This window comes from Teleopsis dalmanni, chromosome 2 (genome assembly GCF_002237135.1).
Source record: "Teleopsis dalmanni isolate 2A chromosome 2, ASM223713v2, whole genome shotgun sequence".
Classification (NCBI taxonomy): domain Eukaryota; kingdom Metazoa; phylum Arthropoda; class Insecta; order Diptera; family Diopsidae; genus Teleopsis; species Teleopsis dalmanni.
The window spans coordinates 88,987,604-89,010,852 of record NC_051847.1 but is presented as its reverse complement, the minus strand read 5'-3'; the positions used below and the strand labels follow the sequence as shown (position 1 = coordinate 89,010,852).

The 23,249-nt window shown below is 28.2% G+C and overlaps 1 protein-coding gene across 1 annotated transcript; it reads left to right on the top strand.

Annotated features, from left to right (window-relative positions):
* The first annotated feature begins 311 nt into the window (after nucleotides 1–311).
* Nucleotides 312–22,597, top strand: LOC119679594 (F-box/LRR-repeat protein 20). The gene is made up of 9 exons (XM_038092042.1): nucleotides 312–985; nucleotides 7,575–7,691; nucleotides 16,494–16,577; nucleotides 16,646–16,740; nucleotides 16,804–16,981; nucleotides 21,371–21,559; nucleotides 21,618–21,911; nucleotides 21,979–22,191; nucleotides 22,264–22,597. The coding sequence occupies exons 1-9, from the start codon at nucleotides 425–427 to the stop codon at nucleotides 22,369–22,371; spliced, it is 1,839 nt and encodes a 612-aa protein (XP_037947970.1). The 5' UTR covers nucleotides 312–424; the 3' UTR covers nucleotides 22,372–22,597.
* Nucleotides 22,598–23,249: the final 652 nt, after the last annotated feature.

Here is a 23,249-nt window from a genome sequence, read left to right as displayed (position 1 = left end):
ATTGTTTTATCATTGAGACGTCGCCGTTCGGTCCGTGTTTGTTTATTGATTCAATTTGATGCCGTGGAATATAGAACCACACCACTCAAGCAATCCAAACCAAACTTATGTAGAACAGTGCAGATATCGCAAATTGAAATCTATTCAAAATAAAATATAAATTGTAAAATTACTAAATGTTCAATCTTAAGTATAATTCAAAAAAAATTTTAATAAAATTAAACAATTGTCAGATCAAAAAATTAAAAAACTGTAAAATATATTTCAAAAATATTTTATTAAGTGTTTAGTATGTTTGTTAAAAGTTTCAAATTAATAATTCGCAATAAAAACGTTATTTAGACAAATTAATTAGAAAAGACGAAAGAGGTTCACAATAGAACTTAAATAATTCACTTCAAGTATAAAATAAAAAATATCACAAATGTTTATCAGAAATCAACATACATTGCTAGATACTACCAGCAGTAGCAGTAGTAGCACAAGCAGTGGAGGAGTGGTTGGAAGTGCCAGCAGCAGCAGTATAGGTGAGAGCGGTAGCGCCGAACTGCTTTGCAGTTCCGGAAGCGGTCCTTCTGCTGCTTGTGATGATTGTAATCCTACCACAAGTAATAATGAAACCGGAAATAACAATAATGCAAAGAAAAATCTTAATCTGAGTTTGACCTTAAATAACAATAATAACAACAATAATAACAATAAAAAGCTTATAAGTAGCATTGGTGGTATTGGTGGCAGCATTTGGCGTTCAGTTACTTCTGCTTCCACAACCTCTTCATCGACTTCATCAGCTTCACCAACTTCATTGTCTACTGGTAGCACTTCAAGTGCCACAGTGGAACGTTCTAAACATTTATTGAAAACTGTTTACTCTAGCGGTGCTAGTTTGGACGGTACCTTTTTTGGCAGCGGTGGAAGGGATAGCGTTGGAGACAATAGTGCTATCATAAAAATGGACGAAGATTCTATGGAAGAGGAAGCATCTGTAAATATCTTTTATTGTATTTTATTTATAATTTAAAATTTATATAATATATAATTTGATAACTTATAATATAAGTATTAATTAGTGCTTAAAATAGTATTTCAGCTGTTCGAGTTGTCATGTACATATGCTCGAGCATTTTTTCGAATACCACTTTATGATCGAACATTTTGCGTTATATCTGTTAGTATAAAAGTAAAAAAAATGAAAAATCAAGCAGATTTACTTGGTTTTCGAACATCATCAAGAGCCAAATGTTTGAATTTGATCATACTCAAGCATCGTAATGTGCGAAACAGTTTAAAGCTCTGGTATAAAGTAAAGGAAATGAAAAATCAAGCAGATTTGCTTGGTTTTCGAACATCATCAAGAGCCAAATGTTCGAATTTGATCATACTCAAGCATCGTAATGTGCGAAACAGTTTAAAGCTCTGGTATAAAGTAAAGAAAATGAAAAACCAAGCAGATTTGCTTGGTTTTCGAACATCATCAAGAGCCAAATGTTCGAATTTGATCATACTCAAGCATCGTAATGTGCGAAACAGTTTAAAGCTCTGGTATAAAGCAAAGGAAATGAAAAATCAAGCAGATTTGCTTGGTTTTCGAACATCATCAAGAGCCAAATGTTCGAATTTGATCATACTCAAGCATCGTAATGTGCGAAACAGTTTAAAGCTCTGGTATACATCCTTTTATATTATATAGAAGATTAGGTATCTATATCATAAGTCATTTCAAAAGTTTACATCATTTTAAATTTTTTTTTTTTTTTGTTTTAAATATATAAATTATATTACTAATATTATGAATTGAATTGAAATGATATTTATGATTGAGTAGCATATATTTAAAGGATTTAAAAAAATTATAACAATTGTAATCAAAATCGGTTATAAGGACTTTAACCCTAAAAGATTTAAGGACTGTCTCCAACTTTTTAAAAACCATTTAAGAATTATTACAAAGATTCTAATTGGGTACTGTAGGTTAAATTAACACCTTACAAAACTAGAAACAGAAAATGAGACCACAAAACACATACTTCGATTTTGTTTAGCGCTAAAAAAGATATATAAGGACTTTGCCATATGAATCTTCATATTAAAAATAAAAATTGAATCTTAACACAATACTATAATTTGTCGCTGAAATTAAACCCAGGTATATAATATTAAAAAATTCAAGGAATAATTTAAATAAAATTCAAACATTTAAATATTCTATTCAGTATTTTATATTATGTTCTTCAGAACAATCTCTTTTCAAATCCATATACTACCAACATTTACATATATCCGTCTTCTAAGCCTTTTTAAAAGCTACAATTTTCGTTATGTCTGTGAACCATTACGGTGAATTTTTTAATTCGAAAACCCCTTTAATTCATAAAACATGCTGTTCCCTTGCGATTTCGAATTATCGGGATTCGACTGTATTTCTTAATAAATAGAACAAATATTAGCTTTCTATTATTAATTTATAGAGTAGTACTTTTCTTTTTAAAAGAATCTTAAAAAGTGAATTCTGACATGTATTTATGTATATCTGCTTAACTTAATATGTGTTTAATTAACTCTTCTTGTTAATTTAATATCCATTTACAAAACTCATGTCCAAATAACTTGCTCGCTTGCCCTATTAACAAATCTGTGCCTGGAGATTACTTTTCAAATAGTCCTTAATAACTATTATTGATATAGCACAATAACTTCAAAGATATAAATAATTCATATATTAAGTATAAAATCGACAAATATATTCAATTTATATTTATTGAATTTCAATTAAATCATTATCTTTGACGTATGTTATCTGGTTCTATGAACTTTCCACCAAATTTTTTTAATTGGTTTTGATTTTTTAACAAAACATCTTTAATCGTTTTCTTAAAAGAATATAAGATATAACCGTATGAATTCACTAAGCCTGTTTTTTTTGTATATTTACATCCCATATCTGTTTTTTTTTTAACATTTAAATGTATTGTAATTTTATAACGAAGGCAGTGAAAGATTAACTAAAAAAACGCGTAATGGTTTAAAGATTGTAGAAATAGATTTCATTATAAAACTAATGAAAGCTAATAGCTGGCTAAATGGAAACTCTGTATATTGTTTTTAAATTTCATAAGAAGTAACTCATTTATTTAAACCGATAATACTACTCTCACTTTATTGCTTTGAAGCGCTAACGTTTTTAAATATTATCAAGTTTAAATTAGGTGGAATATTGTAACACTTACCACCAATGGTTCAAAATTAATTTAATAAGTTCTGTAATAGATATACATTTACCCACATACATTTTAACGTTGTATAACAGTCAGTAACACCCTCCTCTTTTGATTCCCTAGCACCGCAGTTATTCATACAAATTAGTCCCATGTCAACATTGACTTTTCTAATAAAACTTTTGCAATGAACCTCCCTCGTATCTTTTATTTAGTTGCTATTTAATCGTCTATATTGATTTACAATTTATATATATATATATATATATACTCGTATATGCAAAATGTTACTTTTGTCCAGCAAGTGGCATTAAATTAAATATTTCATTAAAAATTCTGTAATCAAAAGTAACTACAAAAAAGGAGAATCGATAGTTTTACGACACTAATAATAAAACACAGTACTAGGAAATGCAAAGGTCTTCCATGATATATGGAAGATATATTTGATTACAACATTTTTTAAAGCTTTAATACGAGTAAAATTAAAGTTAAGAGCGACACTTTAATTAATGCAAATCAACTGTTTTTTTTTAATTAATATATATATATATATATACTTTTTTATAATAAATATTTTTACACATATTTAATTATTATATTTTACCTATATTAGTACTGTGCTTATATAATACATAAATAACACAAATAATTATTCAACTTTCATTAACCCAAGTGTATGGAATTTTTAATTGCTTTTAATCGGGGCTTCGAACCAAAATTTTTCATTCCGGCTTCTCTCTTAGTTCAATTAAATAAAAAATATAACGCTTTCGGTTGGGTTCCGACAAAAATTTAATATTTTTCTCTTGGTTTAGTTCTGAGTGAACATTTTTTTATAAGACCTTTTCTAACAAATTTAATCCATAAAAAAAACAAATAACTTAAAAACAAAACATTTATAAATAAAGACGGTTCTTGAGTGTTTATACATAAGAGTTTTAACATCTGAAAAATAATCCGAAGAATAAGCAAGTCCATACTTTTTTAGTTCAATTTTGGTTTACATCGGTTTTCGGTTAAAAAAATATTGTTAAAAATATTGGTATTTTTCGGTTTTCGGTTTATGACTCATTTTTGTTTTAAGGCCCAGGTTTTAACGCTTCTAGTGGTTCGAATATTATTGTAACTATTCGAGGACTTTGACTTTTTAGAATGCTTTTGCATTTACATTTGAGACGAATACAGCAGGATGCTTGAAAATATTTTAACACGATTTGGGGTAATACGTATTTAATTAGGTTACAATACACTCCCCGTATACCGGCAATGGGTTCGTAGCGTTTCTCGTTGTTCGTGTTAAAAGATGTTTTCTCAGTTCAAACATTTTCGAAAAATTAAACTTCGATTAATATGTTCGAAGTCGTGTATATTCGGACTTTGCAGAGCATCGCAGAGATTGAACATTTTTAATCATTAATTTATACTGTTGTTCTACTAACATTATGGTGATCTTTTACTGTAAGTCTGCAGTAGCTAGACTATGGCACAATATTCTGTATGACAATCGAATTTGTGTTCGATTGTCACTACGCATAGTTTTCGAATTTTCTCTACGAAAAAAACTTTGTACATTTTAGTGAGACTTTATGTAAAAATCTTGCCAAGTTCCTGCCAGTTTAAAGGTTGGGTTAGATCGCAAATCCTATAGTTTATAATTCTTTATCCTTAAGCCTTATTCTTACAGTTTTTTTCGTAATACTGCCATAAAATTTATTACGTTTGTTTTGTTTAACTTCAGTTGCTTCAATTTAACCTTTACAATGCATATGCCCACATTTTATGTAATGAAGTATATATAAGTATATATATATATTAACTATATATATTATAGTTAAAATTGATAACGTGGTATTTTTCTTATAAAATATTTTTACACAACGCTACGGTTTTTAAATTCCTATTAATAATTGGATATGAATTTTAAAAGTTAATGGTTTATTAAATTTTTCGAATCAGTGTCAACTTTCCTTATTATATTATTAAGCAAAATCAATTACTACTCGTGTAGTTAAATAACTCTCATGTGATTGCTTTGTTTGTATTTTTTAATTAAAAATTATTAAAAATAAAAGTTTAAATTTTTTAAATGGTTCTGCAATTCAGCAATTACTGCCAGCTTTTAAATGTAGAAATAGTGAAATTAAATACTCTTATTCTACATGTTTTGCTATACATTTTAATTTATACAAATAATTTATTTGTATATCTTAATTGAATCTAGACATGTGTCTATAGTCCAATCATTTTTATGATTTAATAAAAATTTTATTAGTTCTATTTAGCAGCACTTACCATAATAATAAATATTTCATTTAATCTGCTCTTAGAAATTCAATTTCTAATACCTAATATGCTACAAGTGTAGTTATTAAAAACAATAAATATTATTAAATTATAAACAGCATAAGAATATATATATAACCAAATAATTCGTCCGTCGCTTCTATATGGTTGTGTAGCGTTTAGCAAAGCTTCAAACACCACTATTCGCCAGCTAGAAATTGCACAAAGCCAGGCTTTGAGAGGACTTTTTAAAGTATTATGGTACATTAGAACGAATGACATCCTCAGGGTCCTCAAGATTGATCCCATCAAAAAATATATAAAGGATAGAGCCCTGAAATTATTTGCCAAAACTGACAGACTTACCAACCGCGTTATCAAATCTCAGAATGGTTACAGGCTCCTCGGGGAGGTATGCGGATCTGAGGTCAATTATTGTTTAGTCTGATGAAGTAATAAACAATAATCCAGTCAAGGCGTATAGAGGGGTTTTGAAAAAACCTCGAGTTAAGAAAAAGTAAAAGTGCTCAAGTGCACTGGCTCAAATAGCTTCAACATAATAAGAATAATTTTTTAATGTACATTATCATACCAAATCAAATTTAAGTACTCGTAAAGTATAGTAATACTTATATATAAAATGCCTAGTATGTAGAAAAGAATGACATTATATCCTGGAAAGAACTTGAACAAAAATACGTTAAAAAGATTTAGCTTGGCTTACTTTCATTATACATAAAGTATATATTTTTAATATGAATTTTAAGAAATATCCCCAATACTTAGAAATGATTATATTTTACTACATAACTAAACGCTTCAGCAACATAGAAATCAGGGTGAATGAGAATACTCTCTCAATTGATTCATATTGGGTATGAGAATATTAATTGTATTATGTCTTTAATATATTATCGGTTAAAAAATAAAAGTGTATTTCTACCCTCAATTATATTCCTTCGATATGAAGGGATCATCATATAATAATCTGATACCCGACTAAAGACTCCGTTTAATATTCTGCAAATTCTATTTTACTCTATAAAATTGAATTGTGGGTATTAATTCCATCAAAAGTTGATTATTCTTCTCTATAATGAATCGTTTAAAGAATTTTTTTTTTTTTTTTAAAGTAGAGGTGTAAACGTTAGAATAATATCGCATTTATAATCTAGTTATATACAAAATTATTGCAGCTAATTGCAATTATTAATTAGCCTCATAAACTAAAAATAAAATTTTATGTTTCATAGATGTTTCACAGAACACAGATAGAGCTACAATTGTAAAAAAAATTTGTGGGAAGCACATTGTAGCATGTCAGCTCTTTAATCGAATTTCAGGATTGCTTAAAGTTCAACGTCATTCAGCTCTCCAAATGATGGGTTTTTAGACGTTTTTAGATGAGATATATGCATATACATTTTCCAAAGTTTCTGTCTTCCAGTATTTTCTACATAAACTTTGTTCCGTCAGTATATCTATGATATTTGTTTAGTGACAGGACTAGTTCAACTCACCAATAATTGCCTTTTCATAACTTCTTTTCTTGTAAAGACTTTTTAGAGATATCTACAGTGTCCGCTCGGTATTCGCGATTAATTAAAAATCAGAACTATTGCGGAAACCGAAAACAATATATTCACTGTATTGTATATATTGTTTTCTTGATCATATGACAAATAAACTCTGATTTGGGAAAACTTAACCACAGTTTCCTTTTAATAATTCTATGGACTGATATCCGGAAAATATACAACCATCAGTTCGCTGCTAATCATACCAAAATTACACTGCTCTTTAAAACATTTTTGAACATAATATGGAATCCGGAAAATATTTTCGTTTTTCTCTGTTTCACTGTAACAATATAGGCAAGCTTTACGAACTTCTCTAGAACAAAGATATGCAGTCTAGAACCTTTAATTTACTTATATTTGGGATACAGTTTGACATAATTATTTATGTAATAGATGTATATGTAAAAGTTTACAAATTTATAAGATCGCATGTTATAAAAAAATTTAATATTCAAAATATTTAATATAATATTTATTTTTTATTCCATTATAGAACACATTCCTCAGTTCCGCAGATCCTGATGATGAACTCATTAAAAAACTGCCAAAAGAAATCCTTTTACGTATATTTTCATACCTGGATGTGGTATCTTTATGCAGATGTGCACAAGTAAGTTAATAATATATATTCAATATGTACACGAACTTAATTAATGTATATTAGTATAAAATATATGTTTTAAAGAATATTATACGTACAAATAAATATATTAATAGTCAGTTTATGAGGTTTAAATGCTTTAAGAAAAAAGTGGAATTACTCTTTTTTTTAAAAATAATAGAAATTATTTCGCTCTATGGAGAATAATGTGTAATGTGAACTTATATATATATATATATATATATATAATTGTTAAGAAATTTAATACGAGCTAATGTTCATTAACTAGATTTTTTGTAACAGTCGGGTGGACATATCCCAAAACTGCCAATATTGTGGCTGCCCGGATATGTCCACCCGACTGTTACAAAAAATCTAGTGGTCAGCTCCACTCTTTGAAGTTGTTGTTATTCGTGTTTTTTTTTTTAAAGCCTTTTACAACCTTCTGACGCTAAAGTTTGCGCTCTCATATCAAAGCATAAGGTTGAAAGGTCACTTATAATATAAGTGATATTAGTGATCACCTATATTATAGCATTATCGGAGAAATTGTTTTAGTGGACTTATTCTATTTAACTTTAATTACAAGTACTCTGAGAGCAATTATGGAAAATCTATTCACAATTTAGACTCCTCCTATAAGAATCCTTGGTTTTATAGTGTGTATAGCATATTATGTTTTAACTCAAACATTTTTACATTCTTATTATATCGAAAGAATTGCAGAAAATGCTTTAATTACTTCTCATTAGTCTAAAAAATTGTGCACTGCACTTACAGGTGGATCCACTAAGCTTATTGGTTTTATTTTTTAAACAGACTATAGTCTTAATTTGCATTCCTTAATATATGTTTTCTATTATTAACTGCTTTCCAATCACCAATTGTCAATCCCAGACATTTAGCAATTAAATGCTCTTTCAATTAGATTCTTTCTTCGTTTTCGCAGCAGTATAGGCGGGCATTTAATTTACAAGTGCTTAATTAAGCATTAATTAATTGTAGTTGTTTTAGTTTGCAATAACTTCACATACGATTTTTAAATTCAAAATCTTTTGTCATAGTGAGTCCTCTTCTTTTTTAGTTTTGCTAAAGAACAAGAATTTCATTTTGTGGTATCTCCGCATGTGATTTCTAAATTCCAAATCTGTTGAGTCATAGTGGGTCCTCCCCATTTGTAGTTTTGTTATAGAGAAATAATTTCATTTTGTGGGGTATCAGGTTACAGGTTCATAATAACCTGTATCAGGTTCACAATAACATTACTCTTCGAATACATTAAGATATAAGATTACGCTTAAATCACAAATGTAAACTTATAATAGCTATAATAACTTTATACACATGAAGTTAATATAATATTAGCTAATTATGTCTTTAGCTCTCTGTTAAAAGTGTTCATAAATTTCCACAATTCACTAAATCGTCTTAAGTAGAGGTATCACAATGAACTGTTGTGTCAGTTGAAGAAATGAACTGGCTACCACAGTAATCTCTGACCTTATTTACTATAACATAAAATAAATGGCGTTTCTTATGGCAATAATAATATAAACGTATTTTCTTAAACAAGCCAGAATAATTAAATGAAGGATAGATATCCTATATTATCTTATAATTAATCTATAATTATTGTAAGTATATAGTTATAGATAGTCTATATTCTTTAATTAATGTTTTATATTATATTATATATGTTGTTGTTGTTGTTGTGATTTGAGTTAGTGCTATGGCGCACTTTTACTCTATTGTGGCTGGGGGGCTTATCCCTGCCCCACACTAAACTTTAACTATACTAGAATCATTATCATTTATTTATTTTCTAACTGATGACGGACCGTAGATCAGCATATCTTCTTTGCGCCCTGAGGTGGACTTAAGGTTTGTTAGAGGTTAGAGCGGGGTTGGGCAACATATCAACTTTTTTGAATGATTTTAGGGCTCTGTGCTTGATATACTTTTTTACTTAGTCGATTCTTAGATTATATTATATATATTATATATTATATTATGTATATTATATTATGTATATTATATTATATATTATATTATATATATTATATTATATATTATATTGTATATATTATATTATATAAATTATAGGATTGATATCCCATTTTATGCTTATAGAAAACTTTCAGTTAATAATATATTCTAAAAATTGAAATAACTCTATCATGTATTTTTAATTTCTGAATTAAACTCAACAATTACTAAATTATTTTTATACAATTCACCTGACATATTCTGAAATATACTATATTATTGCAATTTATCTGAAGTTTAAAATAAATATTAGCATTTCCAACCACGCCTTTTATTTGAAGCTGTTTATTTCATATTTATTTCATAAATGCATTAACAAAACCAGACAAAAAGTTGAATTGCATAAATTTATTTACGTGCCCAATAAATGCAACAGTTAATAAATTAATTAATATTAATGTGCCAATTGCAAGAGCCGTAAATGGAAATATTAATTCGCATAATATGTAAATTAATATGTGCGCCAGGGAGTTGGAGACAGCAGATCAATTTCTTCCGCATAGCAAACGAAAAACTTACTTTAAATTAATTTCCCTCAGCCAGCAACTTGTAAATTTATCCGCCAGACACAAAGAACCGAGCAGCACCGCAGCACCGCATTTGAGTAAATCCGAACGACCATTGTCGTCAGTGTTCTTAATGTTGCAGTTGCTCTGAGGATGGGGTTTTTAGTGCTCAGACATTTCGTAGACACAAAGCTTCTTTGTTTTCCTAACCTAACCAGACCAACAAACCAACAAACCAACTCGAGTGCAAGTATGAAAACACTTTTATGATAGTTTTTATGTTGTTGTTATGTTATTCCTTTTAGGGTTGCAGAGCAAAAGGAGTTTATTGCATCTTTTTCATTTAATTCATTTATTTGCTTCATTATAGTGGTTCCTTTCAACTTAAAACTTTGGAGGAGCATTCGCTAAGGTCTTGCATTAGAATCCACATTTAATCTAACAAACAATCAAAATCATTTGAAAACGTGAAATTACACTGGAAATTTTATATTTAACAAGTCACGCACTTACAAGGACTTTTATTATATTTTGCGAACTTCATTTTTCATTTAAGTTTAATTGAAAAAAGGAAAATGGAAAAATTGAGTGTTGCTTGAATTTTTTACTTTATTGATTTAAAAATCTAATTTTCATTTCATTCATTTAAAAACTTTCATACAAATTAAATTTTTTTATACATAAAAAATTAAAAGGAATTTTATCGCCTGCATTTTTTTTTCATTCCATTCCTTCTGAAGAAAAATTTTGCTAAAAGACCTGTGAATATCGACAAACACACAAGTGTCTTGGTATGAGATGGAAAGTGCAATATAAATATATATAAGACTTTGTGCATATATATTCTTATTATTATTATTTTGGAATTTTTCGATATTAGGTCAAACAACATATAAAATTGTGAAACTTTCGGATTGTGAGTTGCGGATATAAATTAAATATCCACTTGAAGACGACAGTATTATAACTGTGGAAAGAATCGGTTATATATAAAATATATACTCTTATATCATGCGTCTGATAGTTGCTGATTTCTCTTAATATACTAACTTAACAACTTTTATGATTACTTATATTGGGTGATATAAAAACTATTCACCGTTTTTTGGTACATTTCTGAAGAAATATATCCCTTATTGTAAAACAATTTTGATAAAGTAAATATTAGTCATTATTATTTATGACCTTTCGTCATATTTCGTTTAGCTTTATAATTCCACCGGTGTAGAAATTCTATGGTGTATCAGCGGTTTTTCGATTCTTCTTCTCTTAATAGGTGCCAACTTTTTACCATTACGACAGTTTTGTAGTGACCGAAACAAATGGTAGTCAGAAACTGTAAGGTGCGGACTATAGAGTGGATGCATCAAAACTTTTCAACCAAGTTCGACCAATTTGTTTTAATAATTCAGTCATTAAAGATGTGTGTGGACTGGTATTGTCATGAGAAAATATGAATCCTTTTCTGTTGGTCATTTGTGATCGTTGTTCCTTGATTGTTTCATTCAAGTGCTCGAATTGTAAGCAGTAAAGAAACAAATTAATATTTCAATTATTAATAGACAATTTCATTTTAATCCCAGTAAACATTCAACAATACCTTATTGATGGTAAGGTAGCTTTGTAATCCTTTGTGGAAGATTATCAGCCGTTGAACATTATCAACATTTTGATCGCCTGTAATAATTCGCATCAAAAAAGGTTCAGTTCCGTTGCGTTTTGGCGACGTTTCACTGATAGTAATTCAATCAAGCGAATTACTTTACGTTACTTTATGTGCTTTCTAAACAATAGGGATCCCTGCGTTATCTGTTTTTTTTTAAATGACTTTAGACTGTCATATCGTTCATGTTTAGTGCCTCCGCTAACTCCTAACAGCTTGCGCGTCGGCCTTGCTTCATTAGTTTTAAAATTATATTTTAAACCCTTAAACGTTCCATACCTAGCAAGGAACGTCAAACCCCTTAGTTGTCTTAAAATATCTTAACTAATTCCGGTATTAGATTTTGAGACTGTACCAATGGATATCGTAGGTCCCGAAGATGGCATTTTCAATGGAACGAATTTTCAACGTCTTCACTTTATGGAAACGAACTTTTAGGGGTGTACGTCTTATATATTGAACACCGATTGAAGTATCGATCTATATTGGTTTTTGCACCACTTGATTGCATAGTTTTTATACGAGTATTGTTTAATTTGATTGACGTGCAATTGCCTCTTCTCCCCAATGATGAATGTGACATAAATAGATTTAGTTTCATTTTCTTTGTAGTTTCTTTGTAGCTTTGTAGTTGTAAAGAGATTTCTGTGGGATCTCTTACAGTAGTGGACTTTGTTGTGAAGTTCCAGTTAGGATTCTAGCCATTGTTGAGAGGTTGTGTCTAAAAAACTTCTAAATGATAAGGCTGAGATCTTAGAACTGATAAGAACTTTCTGATTATCTCCTATACCACTATATAATTTTAATAGAAAATATGTATGTAGTGAAATTAAAGCGTTGGCGTGACGTATAAGGTTTCGGGGATTAGTTTTAAAAATGGAGAAATTTATTGCCAAAAAAACCCTAACAAATTTCTAAATTATAAACTTATTTTTGGCATCTGCTTTCTAGTTTTTATAGCAATGAAAGAGTAAAACTTAAAAAAAATGTATATTTTGATTCTAACTTTATTCTTAATTCTTTGTTTATTTAAAAATTAAAAAAATTTTATTTTTTTATTGCAAAAAAAGATTGCATAAATTCACTAATTTATTTGATCAAGAACGATTACATTCGTATATTACGTTTTATTTTATTTTTTCTGATAAACAAATATCGGTTATTTATAAATAAAATTATATTTCCACATTTCGTAAGTAAACGAAATGCTAACACTAGCTAATGTCAATTCACGCAGTTGGAGAACTTCGTTATAGTTAATCAAAATTCCGAAATTTAGTAATTCTTCAGAGGGGAAAGAAGGAGGCATTAAGAACAACTTTGTGTTCCCGTCACTGTTGTTTTGATTGTTGTTTTATGGACAGAGAGCGTCATCACAATCGTTAAAGTTCAGTTCCCGGAGTGTGACTACCATTTTCGGTTGTCGGTTGTCAGTCGTTGACTAATGTACGATGGTTTGCGTCGCTGAGGTCATGGAACTCTGAGGCATGTTTTTCGTATTTTTGTTTTATGCTCGCAATTTTATGCTATTCAACTTAGACGCAGTTAATCTCTAAATCCTTGTGGTAGGTCAATAAATGGTTTTTATTTTTTACTCATTTTTGCAAATAAAAAGTTGATTTTTACACATTTCTACATAATATACCACATGTTTAAAAATGCTTGGATATCCTTTCTTGTTTCTTTTTGCCATTCTGGAATTTATTGCAGCGAAGTCACATCAGTTCAAGTTTATTGAACCAAGCAATAATTTATCAAGACAAGTTATTTCAAGCAAATGGTGATGATGATTTATCTGCTGGGCTGAGAGCAAACTAAAACGATTTCAAATTTGTGTATGTTTGTGAATTTATTTATTTTAAATTTAGAAGTTCAATACAATTTGTAACAAAACGGTATATACTAATCTTTTACCATTTTCACACTTTTAAAAAATAATGACATAAATAATTAGCATAGTTTTAGTTAAATTAATGTCAATACTTTCAAAACCAAACAATAGAGGTTTTTCATTTGATATATTCTACTGTAGAGATTACTTATTATTTGATTGATTCTATATATAGTATACTAAAGTATCTGGAGTTTTTAGAAAAACCATATTAATAATTATCACTCAATCAAAATTTATTTTATCGCTCTTAAAGAAGTGCAATACTACAACTATTTGGCATAGTCAACATTTTTTGTTGGCTTATTTAGACATAGCCATAGCCTTCAACTCCTGTGAATTTTCTTTTATGTCCAGACAATTTAAGCTTTGAAAAAATCTTATAAGGTCCTGTCAATTAAGTACGATGGTTGTGTTTCTTTTGTGAAAAACTCAATCTCATGGGGTTATACGGTCGTTAGTATACCAGTTTCGTTGCGTTTTTTTTGTCGAAGCCTCTAGCGCAACAATAGATTTGTGCGATGGTCCATTATTCAAATGTACAATCCATGAATTGGGTTGCATAAATAGGATCGTTTCGGTGGATAGTCTCGCATAAATTAAAACTCAAGATTACTGATGACGGGTATTTGGCAATACTCGAAGCAGCTGTATGGTCAACCAAAAATTCAATTAATTAAAATAATATAAAAAAAGACGGATTCGAATAGTGAAGAAAAGACAAAGACAAAAATTTTATTATAGTTAAACTAACTAAAATTGTTGTCTTTGTCTTTTCTTTGCTATTCGAATCTGTCTAACTTTTAAATTCGTCATAAAGACGCATCACTCTCGGCAAAAAAAAATTAACAATAAAAATAATTTTTGTTGTTATAGTTCACTACTTTTCGAAACCTCTCAATCAAAATTTTTAATGTGTTTTTCATTTTTTATTCTTTTATTTGTTCTTTGACTTCTGTATATATAAACGAACTACATAGACCACAGAATATGGAAGGAATTCATACAATAATATTTCAATATAACGAAAGAAAACTCTTTACATTGCCTTGACTATATTGGCGTGGTCATATCTCTCGTTTTGCAAGTTATTGACTTAAATGGTCGGTTGTTTTCGACCAAGTAAAACTTTCTAAATGGTCTGGACTGATACAAATAAACGATTAACAGATTCAGGAAAGTCTGTAGTGTCGCTTGAGAACCAAATCTTTGATTTCCTTGACGGGTTACTCATCAGTTAATGTTGATGGTCATCTAAGGCGTTTTATTTTGTCTTCGACGCTTTCTCCGCCTTTTTTGAATTGTTTATTCCATTTTTGTGACATAGTTTGGCAGCACCAGGCAGAAGCTGTATTTGCTAGTAACTGATTTTAAGTTTAGTGTATTACAATTTTTTTTAATTATGTTATAAAGATATATCAGAAACTAATATTGGAAGTCTCACAAAACTGTCAAATAAAATAAATTGGTTAAAATCACATAAATTAATCAAATATGTGTCATAGAGAAGTCCACTAAAAAATCAAATCACTTGAATGTGAAACATTTTACACAAAAGCACTATGACAACTCAACAGACCAATAGGTCACACGTTTCGTTTAGAACATAACCTAGCCTTACCTATAGTAATATCTCTACAATATTCAAAATTGTTTGGATTTTTTTTATTAAAGGTTTTTAAGCCCATTACTATATTTCGCCCTGAAAAAGAATTCAAATAAACTTGATGAAATTTGTATAAGAAATAATTATAAAAATACAAATAAAATATAGTAAAAAGTATATAGCCTTAGTTTTTTTAATTTAACTGTTTATAAAAGCCTTTAATGGTAAATATATTGTTTCATATTAATAATAGTATCGGATATCAGAAATGTATATCAGAAATGTAAACACATATTTCGATTTGAAAAATCCAATGGTTAAAGTCGAGTTCGTGAGAATTTTCAAATCTCTAAAACCACGTGAATCCGCTGGTTAGACCTGTTGCTAATATGATAAATTCCTCTAGACTGAAACGGAATGATAGCCATTCTACTTTCCTAAAGATGATCCTATTTAATTCAACTACGCCGTGATATCTGGAAATTAAGTCCTGGTTCCTTATGCAAAGGCCCCTTAAAATAATTTACATTTTATAATTCATTGTAGTATGTATATATAAAAAATGTGTAATGTGATGTTATTAGTTTTAAAGATTCTGAAACTTATTGTTAAGCTTTAAGTTAAAGTGATACAATAAAGAAAAATTGGTAAATAAAAAAATATTAATATTATTTAAAATTTATTGTTTTTATTACTTAATATTATGCAATATGTTGTATGGAAGAATGACTTAGTTAATTTTTATATTGTTACAATATTTAAAAAATATCAATAAGTAAGATAAAAAAATTCTATCAATTCTGGAACTAGTTTTTTTAAAAACATTATTTACGGATATTTTATAACTACATATATTCTATAGTTATTATATATTTATTTACTGACGAATATCTGAACTATATTATACAGAGTAGCCAAGGAACTCTGTCTAGCTTCTATATACAATTTTTTTATTCTATTTAAAAAAATTTGTTTATATCTATTAATAAATAGATCAAATATTTGTTAAAATAATATTCTGAAATAATTTAAAAATAATTTCATATATTTACAATTAAATCTCTATTAAACTCATATATTTATTTTTATTCCTTATTAGGTTAGCAAATATTGGAACGTTCTTGCCTTGGATGGGTCAAGTTGGCAAAAAATCAACCTATTCGATTTTCAGCGTGACATTGAGGTATTTCCTTATATATTATAAAAATATTAATATTTTTATAACTTTATTATAATCTTTATTTGGTAAAGGGTAAAGTTATAGAAAAAATATCCAAACGCTGTGGTGGATTTTTGAAGTTTCTTTCTTTACGCGGCTGTCAATCAATCGGAGATCAATCAATAAGGTATGAATCTAACAATTCCATATGAAATATGTTGAATTATTAATATGCATTGTATTTAAATAGAACCTTAGCAAAACACTGCCCCAATATTGAACACTTGGACTTGTCGGAATGCAAGAAAATTACAGATGTGTCTACTCAATCCATAAGCCGTTACTGTGCGAAATTAACTTCAATTAACTTAGATTCATGTTCCAATATAACCGACAATAGTTTAAAATATATATCAGATGGATGTCGAGTAAGTTAAAGTAAATTATTTAATTTTTTTGTTTTTTTTTTATTATATATTTTGCTGTGAAGCTACACCAGCTGTAGGTTTTGTTCTTATTGCTTTAACACTTCATTGATTAATTTTTTTTTTTTTTTTCAATTAAAATTTTACTGAATGAAATAAGATTCTTGCATAAAAGGCCTTTCATTTTTATTTTGACATTCGGTTTTCAACGAAAAGTGTTTCTCATAATACAGACCCATAATTAATGCTGCAAAGAGGCTGTACAGAGATTTGTTTACTAGTTCTCTAAATATTTTGGACAGCATAGAAGTATTCAGTTTGTATCTATTTCGTTACTCTTTTTTCTCCCGGCTCTCTCATATCTCTGCCTGCCATTTATTAAATTCTCTGTTTTTACTTCGTATGTCCTTGCCTACACAAATTCATAATAAACAATGAAATCAGGACAAGAAGCGCAAACACATTTTCCCCCATCTTTAACTTTTCCTATATACAAAGGATACATAAAGGACCTGTGTTTGGGTTTTTTTTATTTACTTTCATGTATTGACTGCAAAAAACTTAAAAAAACTGCATTGTTCCGCTATGGCCTACTTTACCCTTTGCAAATTACATGTTCACAGTTGACTATTGAGCTGGTGGACTATTAAATGAAGTCTATGTCAGTTCATATGTACTAAATTACGAAGCAAGTACATTTCGTACTTCCCTTTTTGTCATACAAAGTTTATATTCATATTGAGTTTAACTTGCTGGTTTGTTGTTCTTGTAGTGTTGCATTGGCCTACTTTTTGCACATAAAAGCTGACATCTTAATATCTTTAACTTGTTAGATTGGTTTTTGCTGTCATTTTTAACTTTAACAAACCAAAGTGTTTTAATTTTATTATAAATAAATATATTTTTAATTATTTCCCTGTTTCTGTCTTTCATTTTGTACTCGCAAATGAGCCACCAAGGCCAATTACTTTGTACTATATATTATGTCTTTAAGTTGATTGATAAGGATTTTTATAGGAAACTTTTTATTTACGTCTTGTAAATTCCATTAAAGTAAATAATTTCACTTTTAAAGTTCTCTTTGAATGTTGCTCCTAATAAAGCAGGAGCAAACAATAAAACAGATCTTTGTTGAAACATGTAGTTTCCTACAAAAATTTTGAAGATTTTTTGAAAACATGAACTAAAGCTTCGCTTTCATCATATGTCGATATACAAAAAAATAAAACGAAAGAATCAAAATCTAAAAACTTTGTCGAGCAAAAGATTACAATGAAAACATGCGGAAAGGGTTGTTTCAGAAGACAACAGAAAGCTTAAGGGTGTAGTGAATACGAAATTTGTACATCCTATATATTTATTTATGCATCTGGATAGTGCATTGAAGTAGTTATATCTAGTTAAAAGTCTATGACAACTATCAATCAACATCATAATTTATATTTCATAAAAAATATAGAAAAAATAAACAAAAATATCTGTAAGTTTTATGCAACACAAATTTGTCATTCAACAACGACTTCCCCTTACAGCCTTCCCCTTGTACTAGCTTTATTAAAATTAGAATATATCCATCTGTTGCATAGCTATTTGTTATGCATAAATGCATCAATTCTCTTTCTGTGCCCCAACTGCAGCTCTACTCACCATGACGTCGCCCATGTGTTTGCCTGCCACAACGCATACACAAAATCAACTTCAATCTATCTTTGAATCTTCCCCATAGAGGTGGCTAGATCTCTGCGTCTTGTTACTAGTTAAGTTCCATTTAAATCCCACTCACCTGAATTCCATTCCTATTCCTAATTTATCCCCCGTTTTACACTATCAATACTTAACTACATTCTATGCCATATATTCGTCTTGTGACTTCCTTTCTTGTTATCTACTTTATAGATCCTTGCGGGTCTATTGACTTTATTACATTCGATTTGGCTGATGCTTTTTTTTAAGTTTTTATAATATAAAAACTTTATTAACTTTAAAAACTTTATTATTTATATAATAATAAATTAAAAAAAACTGTATTTCGGGAAATAATTTTATAATATTTTTATAAAGATTGTAACGACACGTTTCATTCGTCCCTGTTTGCTGGGGTAAACTCAGTGGTTGGTCCTGGGTCGTTGCAATAAATTTATATAGAATGAGGACGCAGTGTTTTAGTTATAAATTTTCAGAAATATATTTATTCTTATATTATTTATTTTTGTTTCTTAAAGCTAACAATGGTTAGAATATAAAAATAGTTTTAAGCTAGTGTATTAGATTTTAGACCATAGAGTTTTGGGAGTTTGCAATCAAAATTTTAAAATGATCTAAAAATCCATTAGAGATATAGCTCATAGGATTTTGAAAAGTTGCATTTAATATTAATTTTTATATCTTATATCTTATCTTATATCTTAATCTGGTAGTAAATGGTAGAGACTTAAAGTTGTTTTAAAAGTACTTATGACATTAGTACGTTGAACATTTCACTTTTTTTAATATTATTGAACGATAGTTTTTTTAAATAACAGCTTATGTTGGTACTTAAATATAAACAATTTCAATTGTTTAAAGTTCTTATGAAATGTTTCATCATTTTTATTCAAAACGTAATTAATTTGAAGTTTCCTGGCCCATGACGATTTGAAAATATCTAAAATAGAAACCACCATGGGGCTTTTTTTTTCTCAAAATACAGTTCTTTTTATTTAAACGTGGTACTTACAAAAAAAAATATGTAAAAAGAGGAGTTCGTCCCATTAGTAAAAAAATGATCAATATATAAAATTTAAAATATCGGAAAAAATCACACTTAAGCACCTTTTTTTGCTGTCATAAAACTATCAAAACGCTTAAACCTGAGGGTAGTGAAAGTTTTTCCATAAATATAGGATAGTCCTGATAGTACTACTGATAATTGTGGCATATAAACGATAACTATAGGTATATCACATTTGTTTTATTGAATTATTAATTATTATTTTATTTAATTAATTAATAATAATTATTAATTTATTTCATGAAATTTGCTCATTTAATCGAATTGGGAGATAATAAATCTAAGATGCACAATAAAGTACAAGGTACATTAATTGTTTGCGAAGCCATAGGCTTATATCAAAGAACTTAGGTAACGAAATATCCCATTCGGTTCAACAATTATACTGCTGATAGGTTAGTTTAAACTTAGATTAATAACTTGACACATCCCTATAATTTTTACCATTAAAGATTAAATTAAAGAATACTTTAGAATGTAGAATTAAACATTCGTCTATATTTTCTACTCGTATCTTACAATTATAGCTAGTGGCTGACAAGATCTAAAGAAGACTAAAAATATTTAAATAATATAATAAAATCGTCAACCAAAAACAAAAATATATTTTAAACAATACTCAATAATGATAATATTTAAAAAAATAAAAATTAAAAATTAATGAGAATAATAATGGCTGAAATAAACTTAATGGACTTTTCACTTTAAATGTCTGGGTCTGTCAATGGGTCTAAAAACAGTGAAGTTTGAGAGTCACAGAATTATTTGATACTTTCAAATCTTTTTATATAATTTAAATATCGTACTTTCTTTTTAAGTTCTGTTCTTTTAATGTTATACTTAAAATCCAAGAAATATAATAGAATACAAAAAAAAAATTAGAAGAATCTTGAATAATTTCAAATTATTTTTCTATAATATAAATATCATACATTGTTTTAAAGACCTATTAACTCAAAATCACAAACATTTCTAATTTAATTAACCGCTATATGTATATTTCTAATGTAATTTCAAGTTTTTTATATCAAAGTACTTGGTAAAGTATCCTCTATACATATAGAAACTCTAACAAGTAATTTGATTTTCTCTAGTTAAACTATGGTTAAGTTATGCCGTAAATACGCTTAACATTAGAAACTCTTTGAAAAAAAAACATTTCCAACAATATCACGAAAACTTGTGGTGGACATAAACTTAATATTTAAGATCAGCAGCTGAAATTTCATTAAAAACTGTTCTCAGTTTTCTGTCATTTTTCGCTCGAATAATTTTGTGACCCAATCGAACATGTTTAGGTATCCTCTAAATATTGTTGTGAAGTAAAATTTTTAGAGCAAAATTATTAATCTGGCAAAATATCTAGAGTGTTATAAATTAATCTTGAATGTTATATATATGTTGCCTGATATTAACCAATCAAAAATAAAAACTCTACTAAAAGTAGATATCGAGTGAAAAAATTACCGTAGATTTGCCAATCGAAAACCACATGAGATAAAAAAAATTAATCCAATTTTATTGTAAAGTGATTAATTAATAAATATATATCTTTCAATATTTTAATTACTTCGTTTACGTTTTAAAAATATATATTAAATAAATTTTACTCTTCATTTTAGTTTTTAATGGAGATAAATGTTTCATGGTGTCATCTGATCAGTGAAAATGGTGTTGAAGCTGTGGCCCGAGGATGTCCTAAATTGCGCAAGTTTTGCAGTAAAGGTTGTAAGCAGGTTAATGATAATGCCATCACTTGTTTAGCACAGTATTGTCCCTATTTAATGGTGCTCAATTTACATAGTTGTGAGGTAACGTAAACTATATTATTTATAAAAATACATAAAATTAATTTATTGATATATTAAGTCTGTTTCCGACTCATCTATACGGCAAATCGCCTCCAATTGTCCTAAGCTACAAAAGCTGTGTGTTTCAAAATGCGCGGAATTAACTGATCTCTCATTAATGGCACTTTCACAAAATAACCCACTATTAAACACACTAGAGGTGTCCGGCTGTCGCAACTTTACTGACGTAGGTTTTCAAGCTTTAGGTAGAAATTGCAAATATTTGGAACGTATGGACTTGGAGGAATGCAACCAAATAACAGATTTAACATTAGCACACTTAGCCACTGGTTGTCCTAGTCTCGAAAAACTGGTAAATCTCTATATATTTTTTTGATTTGGAAATCAATTTTATTATATATTTTCTTTACATGATACAGACTTTATCACATTGTGAGCTTATTACCGACGATGGAATACGTCAGCTTGCTGCCGGTAGTTGCGCTGCTGAGAGTTTATCCGTCCTTGAATTGGATAATTGTCCATTAATCACCGATCGTACATTAGAATATTTAGTATCTTGTCACAATTTACAAAGTATTGAGCTATTTGACTGCCAAATGATAACAAGAGCAGCAATACGTAAATTAAAAGTGTGTTGAGTATAATTTTATTCTTATATTTAATTTTAATTTTTATTTATATCCTTTTTTTATCCCATTTAGAATCATCTACCAAATATTAAAGTTCATGCCTACTTTGCACCAGTTACACCGCCACCAGTCACTACTGGACATCGCCCCCGGTATTGTCGTTGTTGTGAGATTCTTTGAGATTCGGCCATTGGCTTCGCCAGAAAATTTTTGTGCAAGTGCCCCACTGACTGATGTTTGTTTATATTTGCTAGTACTTTTCTGATTGTTATGACGATTACTATAACATCGCTTACATTGATTTTGCTCTTTTCTATAATATACGATGCTATTTGAAATTTTAACGAAACACAAAAATTATATTTATGATATTTGAAAAAGTTATAAAACGATCACCAGATTTGAAATTGTTGTACGTACAAATTTATGCAAAAATAATGTATGTAAATAACAAATTGTTGCATATAATTTTAATTATAACATAATTATTTTTGTTGTATTTTTTTTTTGTTTTATTTATATTATTATTATTTATTTTTTTGATTTTTTTTTTTAATTATATTTTAATATTATTATTATTTATTATTTTTTTTATTATTATAATTTAATATGGAAATAGTAGGACGTAGTAAAACGTGACTCTCATTTTGCATAAGTAACTTTTCAATTTACTGTTACTTATGTTAATATTGTTAATTTTTAAATTTAATTCTATATATTATATAATTATAATATTATTGTTTTTTAGCTGTTTATTTTTAATTTTTTTTTTTGTTTTGTTTTTGTTAAATTTAAATTAAATCAAATTTTCCACAGATCAAATATTAATAATTTATTATTTCCTTTTTTTTTAACACATTATTGCACTCACGTTTCTTTTACTATTTATTAAAAATACCTATTAATCATATAAAGTTGCAAAAGATATACAAGTTTATTTTTTAAAAATCAAAATTTTTAAAATCAACAATTTTTTCTGTTACAAAATATAAATTAAATATACTAAATTATAAACTTTTTATAAAACAACTTATATGTGTGCTAGTAGTGCTAATATT